Here is a 25,037-nt window from a genome sequence, read left to right on the forward strand (position 1 = left end):
TCAGTCCCTGAAGTTTTCGTCACCATTGTCAACTCCAAAAATCTAAGATTACTATGAAACTAGCCATTTACAAGTGTAAATTGAAAACCACAAATCAGGAAGACAGAGAATAGATACTGATGTGTACTGTGAACAACCGTTCCAGACTTCTGTTGATTTTTTTGTATACTAGCAGAATGTTCTTAATTATAACTGGTACATGAGATTAAATGACCAACAACATATCATTTCTCTGTCTTTAGGAAGAGGATATGCAAAATGTAAAACATAAGCTGTAGCAATGCCTTCAAAGAAATGTTATCCAATTTGTATGCAAGAAAATGCCTTAAATATTGTACCCTGTGACTGTGTTCTTTGAATGAGATTCAAACAGTACTGGTGAGGTGACTGTCAATCCACCATTGGTACCCCTAATTTCTGCTGGCGTGACTCAATAAAGACCGTGTTTTGGACTTTGTGGTTTGTTACTGTACCTTTTTGTATCATGACAGAAGCACAACTTTAACAGGGCCCATGATACTCCATAGTGAGGCTCTTTAAGTTGCATTGGAAGTCCAACCCCCAAGATGACAGGTGCACAAAGCTGCGGCAGAACAAGATGCATAAAGTCGGTGTATACAGTGCCTTGGATCATCTGGGTTACTGAACAGCTCCCATTAACCTTTGCCAATTTGGCTTGTGAGGCTAGGGAAATGCTGCGCTGCACTTCCAGGGAGTATAGCTGTACAGTGTTAGGGTGAATGAAGCTCTCTGTGCTTCCACTGTCAAATTGGCATGAGGTGGGGTGGCCATTTAACTGGACGCTCATTGTGACCCTGGAGAATTGATACGGTCAGTGTTGATCCAGGGTTACCACTGCCAGCTCCAGCTTGTCATCAAAGGGGTTCCATCGTCTTCAGTCATTAGACAAGATGGTGGTCGTGATGGTGGCCCCCAATGGTTCGTACCGAAAGAGAAGGAGAAAGTGGAAGTGATGTCATTGCCAGAAGTGATGAGGGAGAAGACAGAAGGGACGTTATAGCGGTCAGTGGTCTCCACATCGCGTGTGCACAGGCACCCCTGTCCCCCAGAAATGGTGGTCCCCATTCGCATGCAGCACTGCTGGGCTTGGGGCTCTGCTTTGATTTACAGACTTTTGCAAAGTGTCCCTTTTTCTGGCAGTTGGTGCAGGTGGTGTCCTTGGTAGGGCAGCATTTCCTCGGATGCTTGCCCTGCCCACAGAAATAACACATCGGGAGATTGCTAATGGCAGCAGACGTCAGGTTGGAATGGGAGGGGGTTTGCGATCCCACCTCCCAAGATGGCAGTGCCCATGTTCTCCATGAGGTGGCTGCGTGCTCGCTGGAGAACGATTCAGTGTTGTGGATGGCCCCTTCTAGGGTATTCACCAGCTTGATGGTTTGCGGTAGGTTCAATTGTTTCTGTTTGAGTTGCCTTTGCCTCATGTAGTTGGAGCGAGCGACCACCACACAAGTGTCTTTCATCAGTAGTGTGCATGCTATTCTGCGCTCACAGCTTGGCAGTTACACTCCCTTACAAGCTCCTTCAGGGCCCTGACAAAGTCATCGTAGTCTCCCCAGGTCACTGCCTGGGTGAGTGGAGTTTGTGGAGTTTTGACCTCGTTCACCTTTACCTTGTACTGGTCTTTTAAAATGTCCATGGTGTCTCCATAAGTTCGGCAGTCCCGGACCATCCGGTAGACCTGGTGCCCAATATTTGAGAGCAGTGGATGGAACTTATCTTCATCATCCTGGATCACGTCCGTTGAGGCTGTAAGGAATCTTTCAAAGCAGCGATGCCAGATAGTGAATTTCTCAGCCACTTTGGGTTCTCTTGGGTTGATTTCCAGGTGATCCAATTTCAGATACTTGTCCATGTTCCAAGGAAGAAAAATCTAGCTAATAGACTTAATGCACAATCAATTGACCCAGGAACTGAAGGCTTTTATTAGCTAGAGATGGACAGCATTTCTTGAGTTCCTGACTCTCACTGACCCAGATTCAAACTGGGGGGAGGGTTGTGGCAAGACAGCCTTAGTGGGGAATAAAGGAGAGGAGTCACGAGCCGGCCAGTGAGAGCAGGGTCAACATATAAGGTCAAAGGTATTTACATACACAAAGTGGCTTCACCACATGGTAGCCAATGGTTTAACAGCCACATTTCTGGACTGTTTATCTTGAGAGATAGGTTTGTAACTCACCATGGCAAGAATCTGACATTCAAGAGTTACGTAAATGCAGGAATATATTATAAAGTCATAAAGTACCTGAGTAACAGTTATCAGAGAACAAATGAATTGTTGTAAAAACACAACTTGTTTCATTAATGTCCTTCTGGTCTCCCTTGCCTGCTTGACCAATATGAGACTTCAGATATCTGTCATTTTAGGACCTTTCAGGGTAATTAAGGATGGACAATGACTCCTTGCATGCAAAATACATCCATATTCTTTGAATGAATGGTTTAAAAATCCTGCTTTAAATAATGTTCACAATTCAACACAATATGGGTGTTCTTCCATAGTTGGCACTGTAGATCACCTACATGTCGGATGAGGCTGTTGGTGTTTTTTCTGTAGTTTGTACAATGAACTATTGACAAATTGAGTCAGAATGTAGGTGAATGGATTACTCAAGTGTAGTGTATGACGTTTTATATTGCCTACACAAAATATTCACCACATCTGTTAACCATACACCAGATGCACCCATACAGACAATACCAGGGAAATTCCAAGTCAGTACATGTTGGTTCATTCAAGGGAAATGTGGATAAATGCATGTCATCAAGTCATAAAGTACAGATAATGGCCTTTCAGCCCACTGTGCCTATACTGGCTTCCAAGTACCTATTTTACTTTGCATTTTGCAGCTCTTGGCTTATATCTTCTATATTTGGCACTTCAGATGTTAATTCAATGCTTCCTAAATATGTCTCAGACATTCCGTTCTGTATTTCATTCACCCACTGTGTGAAAATTTTATTCTGAAAATCCCCCTTCTAATCCATAACCTAAACCTGTGCCCTATAGCCAATCCTCATCCCTCAAATGACAACACAAAAACTTAATATTTGGCTATTAAGATGTTGCCTGCAATGGGACCTTACTTCTTAGATTACACTGGACAATAAATTTTTCAAAAGATTTGCTTCCCCTGAAAAAAAATTGAAGATTATGATGGATAAGAACTTCAAGGTGAATACAATGATAATTTTAGATTTTCTGTATCATGGTGAAACCTTAAATGACCTTTTCTTGAAGTTAATGTTTTTAATCATATAATGATGCTGAGCCAAGCTCTCAGGTTGACTGTGTATGTTGCACAACAAATATGAGGAGGCCAGGGTTTGTCTTGGTCACCAATTTTACAACCGAAGTAGACCTCAGGCTTTCTTGATAATTGGAGTCATGCTGTGCTTTGAGGCTTAACTGTATACTCGCTGCAAATGTAACAGAATGTTTCACAGATATGACAAGACATTTCTGCTGTATTGAATTTTTTTGAAGACAATAAATACCGTCGTTAAATACTCTCACTACGCTATTGTCTGAACAACACATGCATCAACATGCGTTCAGTCTATATCAATGTAATGCACAGCATTTCTATATCTGAGCTGCTTTTATAGCCTGCCTGTATCTATCCTGACTAAGCATTTCCAGGCCTAAGGAAAAATTTGCATAGCACCTGTGTTGGGTATAATCCGCCCTCTGCTGGACATCACAACGCCCACGTCACGTTATCACTCTTCCATATATATAACCCCGTGTGTCAGTAGCCGTGATAGTCTAATAGAAGTAAAGAATGAGTAAGCATCACATTTCTGAGTCTTAATTGTGTGAGTGCATACACAATAGTGGCAACGAGGAATGAAACGAACCCGACACATACTCTATGCAGCAACCGTGAGAAGGAAAACAACAGAAGAGACCTAAAAAATGACTACCTAAAAACCCCAACAATTTCCTGCCAAAAGATCATGGCGAAAGCGTGCCAAGATGGCTGAGGGCAAGTTCGGGGAATTCAACAAAGTAGAAGAAAGTTTGGATAACTACGCAGAACGGTTTAACCAGTACTGTGTAGTCCACAATGTTGTGGAAGGTCCAGTAAAACGCAAACGTGCCCTCTTCCTCAGTATAATGAGCAGCAAAACATTTGGCCTCCTTAAGACCTTGCTGGACCGAGGAGTCACGTGATGGAGTAGTGGCCGGTAAGAGAATACCAGCCCTCTCCAGAAAAGAAGGAAAAAAGTAAAGAAAAAGCAAAGCCCCAGACACACAAACCACAACAAATAAAAAGTAGAGGAAATGGCACCAAAGAAAAAGCCAAAAACAACGGGAAGAAAAGAAGGAAAGACGCCGAAAGAGAAAGGTGAAGGCCTTACCTGTACGAAGATGCAGGGACCCGCTGTGGAAAGAGGAGCCCACTCCCTGAGGTGAGTGGAAACCCCACAGGGTCGCGACCCACCGAACGCAGGACTACAAAAATGGCTCACGGAGCCAAACAGAGGTGCGCAACCGCGCATGCGCACAACAAAGACCACACCGACAGGAGGGGGGACCAGCTGTGGCTTGAACAGCTGAGAAAGACCCGACAGCAAGGCTCCCAGTGATAAGATACAGAAAATAATGGGAACGGGAGGGAGGAGAATGGAAAAAAGTAATCAGAGACACAACAGATGACCAGCCCAGAGGAAGAGGACCAACATCAAGACACCATAAAAAAAATACTCAGCAAACTGAGATAAACAGCCAAACAGGAAGGTCAGGGGAGACACAGATATGGGGAAGAGAGGTAGAGGACACAGGCCCTGGAGCGGACACAGGGGGAGAGGAGGGAGAGCATCAAGCTCTGCACAGAGAAATGGAAGATGAAGGGAATGGAGAGTATATGGATAAAGAATTTTTTCAAGAATATATGGAAGCATTAAAAGAATGGCTGACACGAGAATTTAGTGAAATAAAAAGAAGAATAAAAGGTACAGAAGAAAAAGAGTAGATTAGAGGGGAAATAGTAGACAAGGTGGAAGAACGAGAAACAGCTGTAGAAATGGAAGTGGATGACTTAAAAAGAAAATTGGAAGAAACTGATAAAAAAGTTAAAGAAACACAGGAGTTGTTAGCTCAGAAGATGGATATAATGGAAAACTATAATAGGAGAAACAATATAAAGACATTGGGCCTTAAGGAAGATGAAGAAGGCAAAGATATGAAAGAATTTATAAAAGAATGGATCCCCAGGGTCCTGGGAATGCCAGAAATACAGGAAGGAATAGAAATAGAAAGTGCACACAGAACATTAGCTCCAAAACCACAGCCACAACAAAAACCAAAATCCATTCTAGTAAAATTCCTGAGATATACGACAAGAGAAAATATATTGGAGAAGGCAATGAAAAAAATGAGAGAAGACAAAAAGCCACTGGAATACAAAGGTCAAAAAAAAAATTTCTACCCAGACATAAGTTTGAGCTCCTGAAGAAGAGGAAGGAGTTTGACGCAGCAAAATCGATCCTATGGAAGAAAGGCTATAAATTTATGTTAAGATATCCAGCTTAAAATAGTTATCCTGGGGCAGCAAAGCAGACTGTTCTCGGATCCGGAGAAAGCACGAGAATTTGCAGAATGCCTGCAAAACAGAAAGAGAGATGAAGAAATGTAACAAGAACAAGAATGACGACAAACTTCATATAAAGAAGAAAAATAATGTATAAGTGAGAACTCAGAAGGGGAATAAAAGGGAAGAAAGGAAGTAAGGGGGAATTAAGAGGGTGAGCTTTGTTATATATGAAGATAAAAGTCTTTTCTGGAGGGGGTTGGGTGAGAGAAAATAACAGTCACTGCGAAATCAGTTGACACTTGTGAGTGGGTTCGCAATCCAAATGGAGAGGGGAGTTGTGGTTGCCCGGCGAGGGACAAGGGGCAACTCAGAGAGGGGGGGGACATTTGGGGTTAAGGGAATTTTAGATGTGAGAATAGTGGAAATATTTTATGTTTTAGAAGTGTTGTCTTACAGTGCGTTCAAAAAAGAAAACAGAAATGGATAAGGGGGAAAGGTGGTGATGAAGAAGCAAAAATGCAAGGTAAACAAAGTATGAGATGGCCATGTTGAACTATATGACTATAAATATTAATGGAAAGGAAGAGGCTGTTAAATTTACTGAAGAAAGAAAAAAATGATATAGCATTCGTGCAGGAAACACATCTAACTAAAGTGGAACACAAGAAATTAAGGAGAGACTGGGTAGGGCACGTAACGGCAGAATCATATAATTCAAAAGCCAGAGGAGTAGCTATATTAATCAATAAAAATATACCAATCAAAATAGAGGAGGAAATAATAGATCCAGCAGAGAGGTATGTAATGATAAAGTGAATTTTGGAATTTGCTCAAAGATTGTGGATACGCAGGGGAATATACTGATAGGAGGGGACTTTAACCTTAATTTGGACTCAAAGATGGACAAAACTGGACAAAAGACTAGCAGAAAGAACAAAGAAACCAAATTTATGGTTAAATCGATGCAAGAAATACAACTTTTAGATATATGGAGGAGACAACACCCAAAGGAGAAGGAATACTCATATTATTTGGGTAGACATAAAACATACTCAAGGATAGATCTGTTCCTGTTTTCAGCCCACATCCAAGGGAGAGTTAGAAAAATGGAATATAAAGCTAGATTGTTATCGGATCACTCACCCCTGTTATTAGCAATAGAGCTGGAGGACATCCCACTGAGAACGTATAGATGGAGATTAAACTTCATGCTACTTAAAAGACAGGATTTTAGAGAATTCATTGAGCGACAAATTAAAATGTACTTTGAAATAAGTATGGAATCAGTGAAAGATAAATTTATACTATGGGATGTAATTAAAGTGTTTATCAGAGGGCAGATAATAAGTTATGTAACTAAGATGAAGAAGGACTACAATCAGGAAATAGAACAGCTGGAAAGAGAAATAGCAAGTACAGAAAAATAACAAGAAGGGAAGATACAGCAAAAAGAAGAGAATTGGCAGACAAAAAAATAAAATATGAAACACTACAAACATACAAGGTGGAGAAGAACATAATGAAGACAAAACAGAAGTATTATGAGCTAGGAGAAAAAACGCACAAAATACTAGCTTGGCAGCTTAAGACAGAACAAACTAAAAGAACGGTATTGGCATCAAGGAAAAAGGTCAAACAAGTTACATATAACCCAACGGAGATCAATGAAAACTTCAAGGAATTCTACGAGCAATTATATCGAACTGAGAACGAAAGGAAAGAAGACAAAATAGATGAGTTTCTAGCTAAAATTGAACTACCAAAATAGCAAGAAGAGGAGCAAAACAAATTAATAAAATCATTTGAAATAGAGGAAATACAGGATATATTAAAAAATCTACCAAACAATAAAATGCCAGGAGAGGACGGACTCCCAATAGAATTCTATAAAACATTTAAAGACTTATTAATTCCTCCTCTCCTGGAAGTAATGAACCAGATTGAAGAAACATAAAACATGTCAGATTCATGCAAAACAGCAATAATTACAGTAATACCAAAGACGGGGAAAGATCCACTAACACCAGCATCGTATAGACCAATATCTCTAGTCAACACAGATTACAAGATAATAGCTAAACTATTAGTAAACAGATTGGCCAACTGTGTACCAAAACTAGTAAAACTAGATCAAACTGGATTTATTAAGAAAAGAAGAACAACGGACAATATCTGTAAGTTCATTAACTTAATCCATGCAGTACAAGGAAACAAGACGCCAACAGTGGCGGTTGCCTTAGACGCAGAGAAAGCCTTTGACAGAGTAGAATGGAATTATTTATTCAAAGTACTACAGAGGTTCAACCTACCAGAGAAATATATTAATTGGATTAAAGCATTATATAAGGGACCATTGGCGAAGGTGACAGTAAATGGATATATATCAAACCAATTTAAATTAAGCATGTCAACTAGGCAGGAATGTCCACTATCTCCCTCACTGTTGGCGTTAGCTATAGAACCATTGGCAGAACTGATAAGAACAGAAAATAAAATAAGAGGGATAAAAATAAAAGAGAAGGAATATAAAATCAGTCTATTTGCAGATGATGTCATAGTATACTTAACAGAACCAGAATTATCAATAAAAAAATTACATAAGAAATTGAAGGAATATGGAAAGGTATTGGAGTACAAGATCAACGCAAATAAAAGTGAAGCGATGTCAATGAATAATGCGGATTTCACAAAGTTTAACAAAGAATCACCATTTAAATGGCAAACACAAGCAATCCGATACCTAGGTATTCAACTAGATAATAATCTAGGCCATCTATACAAATTAAATTATCAGCCATTAATGAAGAAGTTACAAGACGACTTAGAACATTGGAAAGATTTACCACTAACACTGATAGGAAGGGTAAATGCATTAAAATGAATATCTTCCCAAGGATACAATACCTATTCCGATCGTTGCCAATTCACCTAACGGAGAAATTCTTCAAGGAGCTAAAGAAGATAATAAGGAAATTCTTATGGAAAGGGGGGGAACCGAGGGTAGTGCGAGATAAATTAACAGAATGGTACAAACAAGGGGGTTTACAGCTACCAAACTTTAAGAATTATTATAGAGCAGCACAATTAAAATACCTATCAGATTTTTATCAAACAAGGGAAAAAGCAGATTGGACCAGATTAGAGCTAGATAAAATAGGGGAGAAGGTACCTGAACATATACTATATAAGTGGGATGAAAAGCTGGTGCAACATGGGAATTCACCAGTACTACACCATCTGCTCAACATTTGGAAGATTCACGTAGAAAGGAAAAAAAACAAATTATCAACTACCAAAATTAATATTGACGCAAAATCAACTAATCCCCTTCACAATAGATAATCTTTCCTTTAGAGAAAGGGAGAGGAAAGGGATCAAAAGAATAGAAAGTTGTTTTTCAGGAAATAAATTATTATCTTTTGAACAAATGAAGGGCAAATATGGTATAACTCACGGTACAATGTTTGCATACCACCAATTGAAAACCTACTTGAAGGACAAATTGGGAAAGAGGCTGAGGTTTCCAGAAGGAATCAATTTTGAATATGTGATTATAGACACAATGATAATTAAAAGATTTATAACAAACATGTACATCAAACTGCAAGAGAAAGAGAATGAGGAAACAAGCTGTAAACCCAAATGAAAATGGGAACAAGATCTAAACATAAAGATAAAGAATGAAACATGGGAAAAGCTATGCTCCGGAACTATGAGAAATACAATAAACACGAGGTTACGCATGATACAATATAATTGGTTACACAGGCTATACACCACACCCCAAAAGTTAAATAAATGGGACCCAACAGTATCAGATGTTTTCGCTGTAAGAAAGAAACGGGAACAACAGTACATGCAATTTGGGCACGTGAGAAAGTGGAAAAATTTTGGGAAGATCTAAATCAGGAATTAAATAAAATCACAACAAGCAACATACCAAAATATCCAGAGATCTTTCTTCTAAGTAATATAAGAAGTAAAGAACTTGGACTCGATTTGGATGGAGCACAAAAAAGATTTATTATAATAGCAGCTGCAGCAAAAAAATGTATTATGTCAACCTGGAAATCAGAAGATAGCCTGAGAATACAGCAATGGTACATAGAAATTAATAAATGTATTCCATTGGAAAAAATAGCATATAATTTAAGAAATAACATCACGGTATTCGAACAAATTTGGGAACTGTACATGGAACACTACAGAGAAGTCCTACCTCTACCGCCTAAAATGACAGAAGGAGAAGAAGACGAAATGAACTGACCCAGTATGTAAAAGTAGATGACACAATTTTCTTGTTTAATTTCATTGTGTGAGGACATTGTTTAATGGTTTTAATGTTTCATATATGTTGAACGTTGAGTGGGTGGGGAGGGGTGGTGAAGGAGGGAGGGAACGGAGGGGGAAAAGAGGAGAAAATGACACTGTATATTCAAGAGGGAAATGTTTGTGTGTATTTTGGTCAGTATGGTTCATAGTGTGAAAAATAAAAATAAAAATTTAAAAAGACCTTGCTGGACCCAGAGAATCCAGGGACGAAGACATTAAACAAATTATGTAAAGCTCTAAGGAACCATTTAAGCCCCAACATTTATGGCAGGAAGCCACCAATTCTATGAAAGGAGACAAGGACCAGGAGAAACAATGTGAATACCTGGCATTGTTGCACAAACTGGCAGAGCACTGTCATTTCGAGCAGTTTCCAAATCAGGAAGTGAGACAGATTAGTGGTGGGGCTAGCAAATTGCCAACCAAAGGAAAATTTATTAGCAATGGATGAAGTCTTTTAGGAATGGACTTCCAGTGCCACCTCCAAAGCCTTACCCTCGCCTTTGGCAGGCCCCTACCCCTGCTCACACTCCACAGCACACAGCCCAATAAATGCCCCCAATTCACCTGCGGCCTCTCCACACTACAGGTAACCCCTCTTGCCCTCTTCAACTATCTTAAGTCAGATTGCATGCCCATAGCTGCCAAGAGGAGGCGCTGTTGCCCAGTGGTGGCTTCTGGTGGAAGGTATAATAGAACCCAGCACCAGTCCCTAGAGAGCCCAAGTCCTTGTGGTAAAAGGGGATAGAAAACCGAGGATTGTAACCGAGGATTATAGCCAGTCCATAAACCGATACACCCAACTGGATGCCGACCCCCTACTCTGAATAGCCGATATGGTCAATGAGATAGCCTGCTATAAGGTCTTCTTGACAATTGACCTAAAGTCGGCCAACCACCAGCTCCTTATCCATGCCCAGAATAAACCATATACCATCTTCGAGGCAGATGGGGTCCTCTACCAGTTCTGCCAGGTCCCGTTTGGGGTCAGTGATGGGGTCTTTATTTTCCAGCAGGAGATTGACCGCACAGTAGACCAGCACAACCTAAGAGTGACTGTCCCGTACTTGGACAATGTCACCATCTGCGGCCACGACCAGCAGGACCACGATGACAACCTGGAGAGATTTCTCCAGACGGCCGAAGAGCTGAACCTCACTTCCCTGCCTCACCATCCTAGGGTACATTGTGGAACATGGTCTCATTGGTCCTGACCCAGAACGCATGCGTTCACTAATGGAACTGCCCCTCCCCCACATACTCAAGGCCCTCTGCAAGTGCCTTGGGCTTTTCTCCTATTACTCCCAGTGGATCCCCCATTTTTTGGACAAGGTCCGCCCATGGCCCAAGAAATCACATTTCCTCTCCCCCACAAGGCACAAGCAGCTTTCACTCACATCAGGCAGGTCATCGCCGATGCCACGATGCATCCTGTGGATGAGGACACCTCATTCCAGGTGGAGTGCGATGCCTCTGATATTTCCCTCTCGGCCACCCTCAACCAAGGTGGGGGGGACCCATGGCTTTCTTCTCCACGGTTCCAAGCTCGGGCACTCATGGAAGCAGTCTGCCACTGGCGCCACTACCTGACAGGCAGAAGGTTCACCCTCCTCACCGATCAACGCGCAATGGATTTCATGATCAGCACCACCCACAAGAACAATAAGATCTTGCGCTGGAAAGTTGAGCTGGCCACATTCAGCTACGACATCCAAGATAGACTGGGGAAGTTCACCAACTCCTGACTCCCCCAATGCCCTGTCCCGGGCCTGCACTACAGTGCAGGCCGATCAATTGCTGGCACTGCATAACACCCTTTGTCACCCAGAGGTCACGCGCCTGTACCATTTTGTCAAGTCCCAGAAACTCCCCATCATGTCCAAGAAGTCCGGACTGAGTCATGCAGGGTCTGTGTGGAGTGCAAACCGCATTTAATCCGCCCACCACAAGCCCATGTCATTAAGGCCACCTGCCCTAGGAACGGCTTAGTATTGACTTCAAGGGCCCCCTGCCTTCCACAAACAAGAACATCTACTTCCTCACGGTCATAGATGAATACTCCCGTTTTCCCTTCACCATCCCTTGCCCTGACACCTCCACTGCCACCGTTGTCAGGGCACTTATGCAGATCTTCACCATGTTCGGATACCCGGCATTCATCCAGAATGATCGGGGGTCCGGCTTCATGAATGAGGAGCTGCGCTGGTACCTAGTTTCAATCCGAGGGGCAATGGGCAAATGGAGCACAAAAACAGAGTGATCTGGAAGGCAGTTCTTCTGGCCCAGAGGTCCAAAGGCTAGTCCGTTGACTACTGGCAAGAGGCCCTCCCTGAGGCAATCCATGCTATTTGGTCGCTTTTGTGCATGGTTACTAATCAGACCCCTCATGAGCGCCTTTTCTTGTTCCCCAGGAAATCGGTGACTGGGGTCTCCCTCCCAGCTTGGCTCACATGTCTGCAAACACGTGTGGGCCCACAAGTCCAACCCACTGGTTGAGCACGTGCTCCTCCTCCACGCCAACCACAACTATACCTACATCAGATACCCCAGTGGTCGTGAAGACACAGTCTTGGCCAGGGATTTGGCACCAGCAGGGGCCCCACCCCCCCCCCCCCTCAGCATCATGACTACCTGGCCAAACCTCCCCATCATGGTTACCCTTAGCCCACCTGTGATCCAGGGGACGACCTCCTCCTTCCACCCCTCCAGAGAACCCCACTCCTAGCAGACCACATCCACCTGGCCACCCTCCCCCATGGATAGACACCACTCTGCCCACACCAATGCCCGCTACAGCTACGCTGGACCCAGCCAATCCTCAGGCAGCAACCACACCCTTACTGACCTTTGACCAGGATCCAACCCTGCGACGGTTCCAGAGATTCCAAAGGCCACCAGACCGCTTGAATCTGTAAATACCACCCACCACTGTTCACAATTTCCCCCCCCCTGACAATTTTAAGAAAGTGGTGATACAACCACCAGCCTACTGCAGGGGTTAATCTCTGTACCTGCAGGAACACCACGCACCCTACCAACTCCTGACGGATTCACTAGAAAAAACTACATATCAAGAAAATTTAAAGTTACAGAAACTAATTTAAAGTTACTTTAAAGTGCTTACCAGCAAAAAATAATTTGTCCGTAGAAGGAAAAAGTTTTAAAGACCAGACCAAAAGAAAAACAGGATGACAGAAAGGAGAGAGAATTTGGGCCAGCATGTCCTCGAAGCAGGCCGTCAAAGTTCAATCTGGATCCGCTGGAGACATCCCTGGTGAGCGATTGTCCTCCGGAGCTATCCCTGCAGCACTGCACAAAGATACTGCCGCTAGAAAAAGTAAAACAATATCATGCATGCATGTTAGAGAATGAAAATGTTTGAAAAAAATTTCCACAACCTTTAAAGGGCCACTCCAGCATCCCAGTTACTGAGAAAGAGGGAGATGTTTTCAACGTGGAGGCAGACTCCAACAACTCTGCAAGAAGATGGCACTAGTACAGAAGAAGAAGGATTTAAAGGCAAGGGAAAGACTTTCAATAAGAAAATGGATAAAATTGAGACCAAAATTGATACCTATTCAGATGCATTTGAAAGTAACTTTAAATTTTTAACTGTAGAACTAAAACAAGTTAGAATTATATAACCATATAACATTTTATGGCATATAAACAGGCCATCTCGGCCCTTCAAGTCCACGCCAGTTTACTCAAACAACTCCACTAGCTCTCCCCCTGACTATTCTCCGCCCATAACCCTCTTATCCATGTATATATCCAGCCTCCTCTTAAATGAATGCATTGACTCTGCCTCAACTATTTCCTCAAGAAGATTATTCCATTCCGCCACCACTCTCTGAGTGAAGAAGCATCCTCTAATGTTTCTCCTAAAATTTTTCCCCCTTACCCTCAACTTGTGTGCTCTTGTTTCAACCTTCCCTGCTGTCAGGGGAAACAGTCTACTTGCATCTAGTCTATCTATTCCCTTCATAATTTAAAACACCTCTGTCAAATCCCCTCTCAACTGTCTACATTCCAAGGAATAAGGTCCTAACCTCTTCAATTTTTCTCTGTACTCCAGGTATTTTAAGCCAGGCAACATCCTTGTAAATCTTCTCTGCACCCTCTCCACCTTATTCTATGTCCTTCCTGTAATTTGGAGACCTGAACTGCACACAATACTCCAAACTTGGCCTCACCAACGCCTTAAACAATTGCAACATCACATCCCAGCTCCTATACTCTATGCTATGGTTTATGAAGCCCAGCATACCAAATGCCTTCTTAACCACTCTGTCAACATAAGAATCCACCTTCAAGGAACCCTGCACCATAACTCCAAGATCTCTTTGTACTTGTGCATTCCCCAGTGTCCTCCCTTTTACTACATATGTCCTATTTTGATTATTTTTACAGAAATGAAGAACCTCACACTTCTCTACATTAAATTCCATCTGCCATCTTTCAGCCCAACTCTCCAGACAAACCAAATCCCTCTATAATCCCAGAAAACCTTCCTCACTATCCACCACTCCCCCTATTTTCGTATCGTCTGCGTATTTACTTATCCAGTTAACCACCCCATCATCCAAATCATTAATATAAATTATGAACAGGGGACCTAGCACCAATCCTTGAGGTACTCCACTCGTCATAGGCTTCCATCCTGACAGACAGTTGTTCCCCATGATCCTCTGCTGTCTCTCCTCCAGCCACCTCTGGACCCATTTTACTATTTCTCTATTAATCCCTAGTGACTGAATCTTCCTTACTAACCTTTCATGTGGAACCTTATTAAAAGCTTTGCTAAAATCCAGATAGACTACATCAACTACCCTACCTTCATCCACCTTTCTTGTCACTTCAAAAAACTCAACATGGTTCGTCAAACATGACTTTCCCTTCACAAACCCATGCTGGGTGCTCCTGATCAATCTTCATACACACCATCTCTAAGAATACCCTCCATAACTTTCCCTACCACCGAAGTCAAGCTTACAGGCCTATAAGTACTTGGCTGACACCTCGTACCTTTTTTAAACAATGGAACTACATTAGCAACTCTCCAATCCCGCGGCACCATACCCTCCTCCAGTGATCATTGAAAAATCACTGACTGTGCCTCTGCTATTTGCTCTCTGACCTCCCTTAACATCCTGGAGGAAATTCCATCAGGACCAGGAGTCTTATCCACTTTTACTGACCCTAGAAGCTCCAAAACCCTCCCTATCTTTTCCATAACTAAGCCATTTGCCTCTCTTATCTCATATAGTCCAATGTCCTTTTCCTTTGTGAACGCAGATGAGAAAAAAATCATTTAATATCTCTCCCATCTGATACGGTTCCTCGCACAGTTCACTGGTCTCATTTTCCAATGGTCCTATTCTATCCTTAACCCTCCATTTACTATTCACATATCTGTAAAAACCCTTTAGATTCACTTTTACTTTATCAGCTATTGACACCTCGTACCTTTTTTTTGCCTTTCTAATTTCCTTCTTAAGGTTTTTTTCTGCAATCTATGTAATAATACATCTTATCCATTTTTTGCTTCTAAAATTTAGTAAATGCCCCCCTCTTATCCCGAACCAACTTCCTTATTTTACCAGAAAACCACGGTTCCCTTAAGTTTTTGGCCTTGCCTTTCGATCTGACTGGCACGTAAAGATCCTGTACTCTCAATATCTCTTCTTTAAATACCCTCCAAATCTCCTCTACATTCTTTCCAGAAAAAAGATCAGCCCATATAATTTTCGGCAAATCCCTTCTCATTTCTTCAAATCTAGCCTTCCCCCACTCAAAAGACCTTCAACTTCGGATCTGACCTATCCCTTTCCATATTTAAGTTGAAGCTAATGGACCCACGATCACTGGATCCAAAGTTCTCACCAACGCATACTTCCGTCACCTACCCTATTCCGTTCCCTAACAATAGATCTAACACTGCCTCCCCTCTGGTAGGCACTTCAACATACTACTGTAAAAAGCAATCCTGTACACATTGTACAAAGACTAAGCCATCCTGCCCTCTCACTGATTGTGTTTCCCAATCAATGTTAGGAAAATTGAAATCCCCAACTATCACAACCCTGTTTCTACTACACATCTCAGTTATTTCCCTGGACATTTGCTCTTCCAGTTCCCTATCCTCTTTTGCCCACCTACAATATACTCCTATATTTGTAGCCTCACCTTTCTTATTTTTTAAATTCAACCCTCAGAGCCTCGTGTGATGTGTCCTCCAGTCTATCTTGCCTCAGCACCACTGTAATATCTTCCCTGACAAGCAACGCCGCACCTCCCCCTCATACCCCACCAATTCTGTCACGTCTAATGCAGCAAAATCCCGGAATATTTAGCTGCCAGTCACAACCTTCCTTCAACCATGTCTCACTAATTGCTATCACATCATAACGCCACGTGTCAATCCACACCATTAGTTCATCCACCTATTTTACCACACTCCTAGCATTGAAATAAATGCATCTCAGAGATCTTCCACCTTCAACTTTCTGCCTCTCACCCTCTCTACAATTGATACTATGGCCACTATTTATTACCTACTGCTGTTCCACCTCCAGATTGTGTGAAAAGGCCTTTTCACTTTGCCTAAAGATTCTGTTCTTGCTCTCCTTCCTGACATGAAACCTTGTCCCCAACCTTACTAGTTTAAAGCCCTAGCAAACATCCCTGCCAGGAGACTGGTTCCTCTGGGATTTAGATGTAATGTATCCTTACAGTATAGGTCCCATCTCTCCCAGAAACAGTCCCAGTGGTCCAAGAACTTGAAACCCTGTCTTTTACTCCACCCCTTCAGCCACACATTCAGTCTCCACTCTATTTTTGCCCTTACTATTGTGTGGTACAGGAAGTAATCCAGAGATTACACCCTTAGTGGTCCTTCTTCTGAGCTCCCTGCCTAATTCCTTATATTCATTTTGCAGGACCACTTCTTCCTTCCTATCAATGCTGTTGGTACCGACATGGACCATAACCTCAGGCTCTTTTCCTTCCCCCTTTAGGATGTTCTGGACTCGTGTAGCCACATCCTAGACCCTGGCACCAGGGAGGCAAACCACCATCCAGTTTTCTTTATCTCTTCCACAAAAATCCTCTGTCCATCCACCTCACCAGCAAGTCCCCTATAACTATTGCCCTATTCTTCCTATTACTGCCTTTCTGGGCTGTAGAGGCTGACCCTACAATGTTTCACAAAGAGTTGATAAATTGGAAGAAAAAATCTGAGATAACCATGAAGTACAATGTATCGCAGAAAGGCCAAAGGTTAATGAAGATTCAATTACTGCTTTCATTTCTATGAATGAAAACTTGCTTGAGAAAGTTGATGTTTTGGAAAATTACAGTAGAAGTAATAATCTTAAAATTGTTGGGATGTCTGAAGGTAAAGAAGGTCAAGACAGAATTCCATTTTTCCAAGAATGGATACCAAAAATATTTGGACAAAATAATTTTGAAGATAAGATTTTGATTCAGAGAGCCCATAGAGCTCTTAGACCAAAAACCGGGTCTGAACCAGAGACCTTATTCTATTTTGATTAGATTTTTTAATTATCAAGATAGAGAGAAGATACTTGGCTTAGCGATGAAAAAATCCTAAGAATGCGGTCCTTTAAATTATGAAGGGGATAAGACTTTCTTTTATCTAGATTTGAGTCTAGCTCCTTTGAAGAACAGAAAAGAGTTTTATACGATAAAGGTTATAGATTTGTTATTCACTATCCAGCCACATCGAAGATATTCTTGCCAGATCAACAGAATGTGTTCTTCACCAATTATGTTCAGGACGAAGAATATGTTAAAGACTTGTCCAAGGTTCAAACATTTGTACAAAAGGACTTGCTGAAATGGATTTTTGATATATAAAAAGGGGATTTACTCTTTTTTTTTCTTTCCTTTTTTTTGATGAAGAGAGTTTGTGTAGGGAAGTATTGTTTTAATGGAAAGCTTTTTTTCCCCCGGGGTTCAGGGGTTGTGTTTGATGATATCTGGCGACTATATGTGTTTTCATGGCTTGACTGCGACCCATTAAATGGAGGGTGGTAATGCTAGTATCTCTGGCATTTTTTTTGCGGGGGGGGGGGGGATTCTTTTTTTTCTATAATAATTTTTTACAATGTTTTTACTTTAAATAAATTTAATGTTTGTGGATTGCAGAGGCTGACACCTGGGACCAGATTAATTTGTGGGAATGCTTCCTGGATAGGAGTGATTGATAGGGATATCTTGAAATGTATAGATAAAAATAATGAGTAAAGCAGTTAAGATTTTGAGTTTTAATATTAATGGGATTAACAGAACCATAAAAAGAAAGAAGATTTTATCTCGTATTAAGAAATTAGGAGTAGATACTGCCTTTTTACAAGAGACTAACTGAAAATGAACATTTGAAATTGAAAAGAGATTGGGTAGGTCAGATAGTTTTTTCTACATTTAATTCTAAAGCTAGAGGAGATGCAATTTTATAAGAAAATTTTACCAGTTAAAATCCAAAGTGTATCTACAGATCTGGCAGGAAGGTATGTAATGGTATATTATCAGATATTTTTGAGGAGTGAATTTTATTAAATATTTATGCACCTAATACAGATGGTCAAAAACTTATACAAGATACTTTTTTGAATTTAATGGATGTACATGAATGTTGTGAGTGAGGAAACAGGTTTTGGTAGGTCTCAAAGGCAAAGGCCAGTTTCGATAGCAAAAAGCTTTATTTTACTGAGAAAATTAGGTTATACACAGCACGTACGACAACCATGGGAAGAGTGGAATAATAGTGAACAAACAGGTACAGTTTATTACTTAGCGCGGAAACCGCACTTGGTTGGCAATAAGAATTTGATAGCATGGGAAAAAATAATAGCGGCAATAAAAGACACACACACACACAGCTAATAAATGGGCATGGGGAAAAAGATACACACATGCATACAAACAAGGGAAAAGTACATTCGTGTCCTGCCACCCATTGGCTCTGGGCGATTAGATTAAATAATTAAGTATACATATTGAGTGTAATTTGTAAATTTTGTATACTTTAAATTATATTTCAATATTTAAAAAGATAGATGAAGATTTAATGAAATGGGTAAATTTACCTATACATTAATTGGGAGAGTTAATTGTATTAAAATGAATATTTTTCCAAGAATTCAATACTTATTTCAGACTGTACCTATATCTATACCTCAAAAATGTTTTCAATATTTAAATAAACAAGTTAGGAAATTTCTCTGGAAAGGAAAAATGGTAAGGAAGTCATTATAAATGTTAACATAGAAATATGAACAAGGGAGACTACAACTACATAATTTTTAAAATTATTATAAGGCAGCACAATTAAGATTTTTTGTCTCCCTGTTGGTAAAAACGAAACCATCTTGGGTAGACATTCATAGGAGAAATTATACTAGAGTTTATTTATAAATGGGAGTCAACGTCTATAACAACTGATAAAGATGCTTCAATATTAAAACATTTGCTTAATATTTGGAACAAAGTTAAGTTAGAAATCTTTTGTTAAAAATGCCATTAATTAATCCTTTATTATTTTTTTCAAAAGATAACTTTTTAACTATACGGAACAATAAAAGAATTACAAAATTGGAAAATTGTAACAATATTGATGTTTTGTTAAATTAAAAGTTAAATATGATATTCCTCGTAATATGTTATTTTCAGTTAAGATCCTATTTAAGAGAGAAATTAGGATCAGATATGGTTTTAAAAGATCTTTCAAATTTGGAGCAAATTATAGATGATGGAATGACTAAAAACTTTATTTCATTTGCTTAATTCAAAAGAAAGATAGGAACAAGATCTAGATACAATAATAGATCAGCAGGAATTACAAAATTTATGCAAATAAATTGTCTAATACTATTAATTAAAAATATAAATTACTTCATTATAATATTTTACTCCAATTGTATATCATACCTCAAAATTGAGTAGATGGAGATTGAATTCATTAAATCAATGCTTTAGTTGTGGAAAAGAATTTGGAAATTTTTTGCATTCCACATGGTCTTGTTTGAAGGTTCATTATTTCTGGGTTTCTGTTACTAAGTTTTTGCCACCAATAACTGGAGTGATTTTTCTGTTAAACCCTGAATTATTCTTGTTAGAAAATTTTGAAAGTGTTACTCCTAAATTATCTTTGTCAGATTCTCAATTACAATTTGTTAAGTTGGTCTTAGTAATAGCTAGAAAATATATTGCTGTAACATGGAAATCTGATGTTTCATTAACATTAGAAAGATGTCATGCCAAGATTCAAAGTTGTATTCCTTTAGAAAAAAAATTAAATATAATTTGAGGGTAAATATTCTCTACTTCTACAAATTTGGACCCTGTGTGCTAGAATTATGAGGCTAAAATTATATATTTTTAAATTCTCCTGACCAGTGAAGTTTTTTCTGAATGAATAATAATTTTATGATATTTTTGGGATCCTTGAACGTCATCTGATGCAATCCAAATCAATCAATATGTACTAATGATATTCTGTATGTTAGTTAGGGGATTAGATTAAGTTTAGGTAGGGAGGGGGTTTAGAGGGTATTGTTAGTTTCAGTTTTTTTATTTTGTTCTATATATTTTCAGCATATATTTGTTAACATTGTAATATGGTGATATATTATTGTTTGTTATTTATGATCTTATATATGTTGATTAAATAAAATATTCAAAAAAAAAGAGAATGAGCAAAGGCCACACAGACAGCACCCAAAGTCAGGATCAAACCAGGTCCCTGTAGCTGGAAACAGCACTAACTGCTGCAGAACAGTTCTGCCCAGTGCCGTTTCCAGATTAATTTTCAAAACATTTCCCCCAAATTTACAGGTAGAATATTGCAGTTCAATATTTTCATGGGCTGAAAAATACCTATAAATCTCTCATTTGCTTCCTTTACTATCTACTTTTGCTCTGTTTCTGGTCCTCCTATTTTTTCCCTACTTATTACTTTGTGGAGAGCAGCTGGTGATTTGTTCAACCTTATTCCATATGTGTGCTTGACTTTTAATCATAGAAGGAAGGGCAAAATAGATGACAGACATGTCTGCCAGTTATTACAGGAACAAGAGCATCAGGAGAAAAATGATATTAATGCCTTGGGAAAATTCCTACAAGATTTCTTATAATGCTGGCTCCATCTCGTGGTTCTTATGAGCATATCAGGCAAATAAATTCTCTGATATCAAGGAAACTTAGACTGTGTAATTTGGGAGAGTTATCTGGATTTATTGTCAATAACAACCTCACACTCAATGTCACCAAAACTAAGAAGCTGATTGTTGACTTCAGGAAGGGAAAATAAGAGGGGTAAACATAGATAACATAGGAAATAGGAACAGGAGTAGGCCAAAAATGGCCCATTGAGCCTGCTCCGCCATTCAATACCATCATGGCTGATCTAATTTATGACCTCACTCCACCTACCTGCCTTCTCCCCATATCCCCTAATTCCTCTATCATGTAAAAATTTATCTAACCGAATGTTAAATATGTCTAATTAAGCAGCCTCAATCACTTCCCTGGTTAGAGAATTCCAAACATTCACTACTCTCTGGGAAAAACTATTTTTCCTCATCTCTGTCCTAAATCTACTCCCCTGAATCTTGAGACTGTGTCCTCTCATTTTAGTTGCCCCGGCCTGCTCAAAAAACCTTCCTACATCTATCCAATTGTTAGGTCTGCTTTGTTCATGAATGAGTGAGACAAACACCAGGCTGAGTCGAAATCAGGGTTCTTTGTTCTTTATTACCGGATTGTAACACTTGCGACTAACCATGTTAGTCGGAGAATGCATTCTGCCATTATCAGCAAAATGGTGATTTTTTATACCCTTGGATATGTGCTTAGAACATCATCATATCATTACTTGTCCAATGACTAAAACTGTTGCTATCCTTTCCCTGCTAGCTTCCTGCCTCTCAATCCATCAATGTCTCTCTTATTTTGTAAGTACAAGGATGCATTCACATCTTGTTACAGCCCTGCACATTCCCATCTCATGATGTTTTACCTAACAGGAGTACAAGGACACCTCCCCTTCTTGTTACAGCCCTGTACAGGGTAACTCCTTACACATTCCCATCTCATGATGTTTTACCTTACAATCCCTCCTTTGTCCTCTTTAGAGGACAATCTCGCCCTGACTATGCTACCACCGCGTTACATTAGTTCGCCTATTATTGCCAAGCTCTATACGGGTTCTGTTCACAGGGCAGTTCGGCTGGTGGGCGAGGGCTCCCCCAACCCTCCTTTGCGTACACCCCCATCCGTCACCCCGATCCCATTGCCCGTTTACAAGTTTCATCCCATTTGCCCCCAAGCAAAAAACTAGCTAACCCCCCGTACATTAGTAAATTCCCAAGTTAACATATGGTCTACAATCTAATTCATAATACTTGTTCTACAATCTGATTAATAATGTTTGTGTTACAATCAATGTTATAATATTTGTTCTACAATCAAGGTTATAATATTTAGGTTACAAGCAAGGTTAAAATTATATGTGTAACAATCTAATTCACAATCCTTCCTTCCCATCACATTCCCCTTCAGACTCCAGATCGATCTCAGCAACTTTCTCCGCCTCCTGTAATGTGAGATAGTCTTGCTCCACAGCCTGCACAGCTTGATATTTCGGAGGCAGTTCATCACGGTCAGCAAAGGCTCTCTCTATGGTCCTCGTGACCAGCGTTCGAATGCATGGAATACAACAACAGCCACAAGTGATAAAAATTGATACAGAAATGAACAAACCCAGCAAAAGTTGTCCTAACAATGTGCTCCATCTCCCAAACACTCCCTGTAACCAGGATAAAACAGGATTGGAGACTCCAGACTGGGCTTTTAATTCTTTCGCCAATGCCCTAAGTTTCGTTAACCCCTTAGTGAGTGATCCATCTGGCCCTGTGTTATTAGAGATAGAAGTGCAGCATAGATCTCCAAACATAGCACACACTCCACCTTTCTCTGCCAGGACCATATCAATCGCTATCCTATTCTGAAGTGTCATAAGGGAAGTTTCTGACAGTTGTTGATGTATTGCCTCAACAACGTCCCTGGTCAAATTTGCAAGGCGCTGGACATTATAGTGAATAAGGTTGATCCTATTAACATTTTTATTTACAGTGATGCGAAAAATTGCACTAAAAACAGGAAAACTTTCAAACCCAGCTGCAATCTCATCGGCTAATTTAAATTCGTCCGGAATATTCCGGGCTTGGCCAATGGCATCAATCCATACCCCATCAGGGTTCCTTCCTCCCGGCCCCAAGAGTCCAACACTCCTCCTTTTTCTCCACAGCCAACTCTCTGTGTGGCGCAATTCTAGGGAATCCTCGTCTCCCTCCTGCCTTTTGACAATCAGCACTGGCGCATTAAGGGTTACTAGAGCACACCGACCATCCCAGTTAGCGGGGAGCCAGTTGTACAGCACTCTTCCTCCACAAAACCACCAAATATCCGCCCTAGCCTGGGTCAAGCGGGTTGCACTACTGCTATGTGAGAGATCAACATGAGTCCTGCACGAGTCGCTGGGCAGCCAACCCACATGGAAAACGTGCGCTGCTGTGTTGTTGTTGGCAAAACAAGTAACATTAGTTATGCCTGTGGATCTAAAGACAGGGGGAGCTACATTAGCCGGAGCTATGGGAAACGTCTGTTCCCATATCAGACACCTATTCAGTGGGTTGGATTCTGACATTAGGTTCAAGGCGCAGTCCATAGCATCTGTCTCCTCAAAAATTGATCTGCTCATCCGTAATAATGGCCTTCCTCGGGCACAGACCCAGCAGTTCCCATACCCTGCTTGGTCCGCATATTTACCCATCTGATCTATCCAGGAGTTTGACTCATCAATACCTGTCTCAATTGCTATCTTCTCTCCCCTGGTCATCTTCGTACTGTCGAATTTTCTCACTTCCCCCTCTTTTGAAGTGGGTTTAATTATGTCCTTTGTGTATGTTTGTAAGTCGAACCTCACCACTCCCCAAGGATCTTTTCCACTAATAGACACTCCAATCATTAGATAGAAGAGGTCTCCGACACCATGTTCTCTCCCTGTGCCCCCCTCGCATGTCTTAGAGCTCCATCCCTTCATATTCCACGGGTTGCGCAGCCCCGCCTTTACTGTCAAAATCAGGGGATTCTCTCCTTTCATTGAATAGGTCACAGCACCACGTATCAGGGAGATTTTAGTGAAAAAAATATAATAAGGTTTGCTGGACCCTTTGTTAAGGGGTTTTCTTATCCATCTAGTGTCGGGTCCTGTCCACCACCAAACCTCACCCCAAGACGGACAGACATGTAGACCCCATTTAGGATATCCTATTTTAAAGGCACACATGTAAATATCATATCCTCTCCAGGACGCCTCATTCTTACCACACGCTATTATACTGCATAGATCGAACTGGAAGGTGTTATCCCTGTCTTTGTCTACCTTTAGAATAACTTTGGCCCCGCAAGAATCCGAGCTATTCTGCTGACTTATCCGGCATCCCATTAGTAGTACTGCCCATAGGGCCCCCGGTATCGTCTGCATGAGTCTCATCAATTCTATCAAGACTGGCTACGTGCTGTTTTGCCTTGGAACAGTAGGCAAAATGATGCCAATTATGATCCCCTGGTTTGTCAATTCTTATCGACCTATCTGTTACGGCGGTAACAGTGTATGGTCCAGACCACCTAAATTCAGTCCAATGTACTTTACCTGGTTTACGGATATACACCAGGTCTCCCTCCTTTACTGGAACTCCTTCGGTGTCCGGGTTCTCCTTACTAGCATTCGCCACCTGTTGTGAAACTAAAGCAACCATATTACCCAGCATCTGCATATAATGATCCAGTTCCACTTCCCTTTCTTCCCACAACTTAACCCATGCTGGATCAGTCTTTGGACCGGGCATGGGTCGACCCGTTAGAATCTCATGCGGTGACAGGAAGGTATCTTTGGCCTTCTCTTGTCACATAGACATCAGTACTAATGGCAATGCCTCAACCCAATTCAACCTGGTCCCCCCTAAAACTTTCCCTAATTTAGATTTTATCGTTCTGTTTGCCCTTTCTACTAACCCCTGACTCTCAGGCCTATAGACACTACCAAAACGATGTTTG

At 40.8% G+C, this 25,037-nt stretch overlaps 1 protein-coding gene across 1 annotated transcript in view; it reads right to left on the reverse strand.

Moving 5' to 3' along the window:
* The window catches only part of LOC138757022 (uncharacterized), a 34,238-nt gene extending 9,764 nt beyond the window's left edge, over nucleotides 1-24,474 (reverse strand). Inside the window, exon 1 of the mRNA XM_069923614.1 lies at nucleotides 21,937-24,474. Coding sequence (XP_069779715.1) covers nucleotides 22,444-24,474 — 2,031 coding nt within the window. The 3' untranslated portion in view covers nucleotides 21,937-22,443. The remainder of the gene's footprint in view (nucleotides 1-21,936) is intronic.
* Nucleotides 24,475-25,037: the final 563 nt, after the last annotated feature.

Source organism: Narcine bancroftii, chromosome 3 (assembly GCF_036971445.1).
Source record: "Narcine bancroftii isolate sNarBan1 chromosome 3, sNarBan1.hap1, whole genome shotgun sequence".
NCBI lineage: Eukaryota > Metazoa > Chordata > Chondrichthyes > Torpediniformes > Narcinidae > Narcine > Narcine bancroftii.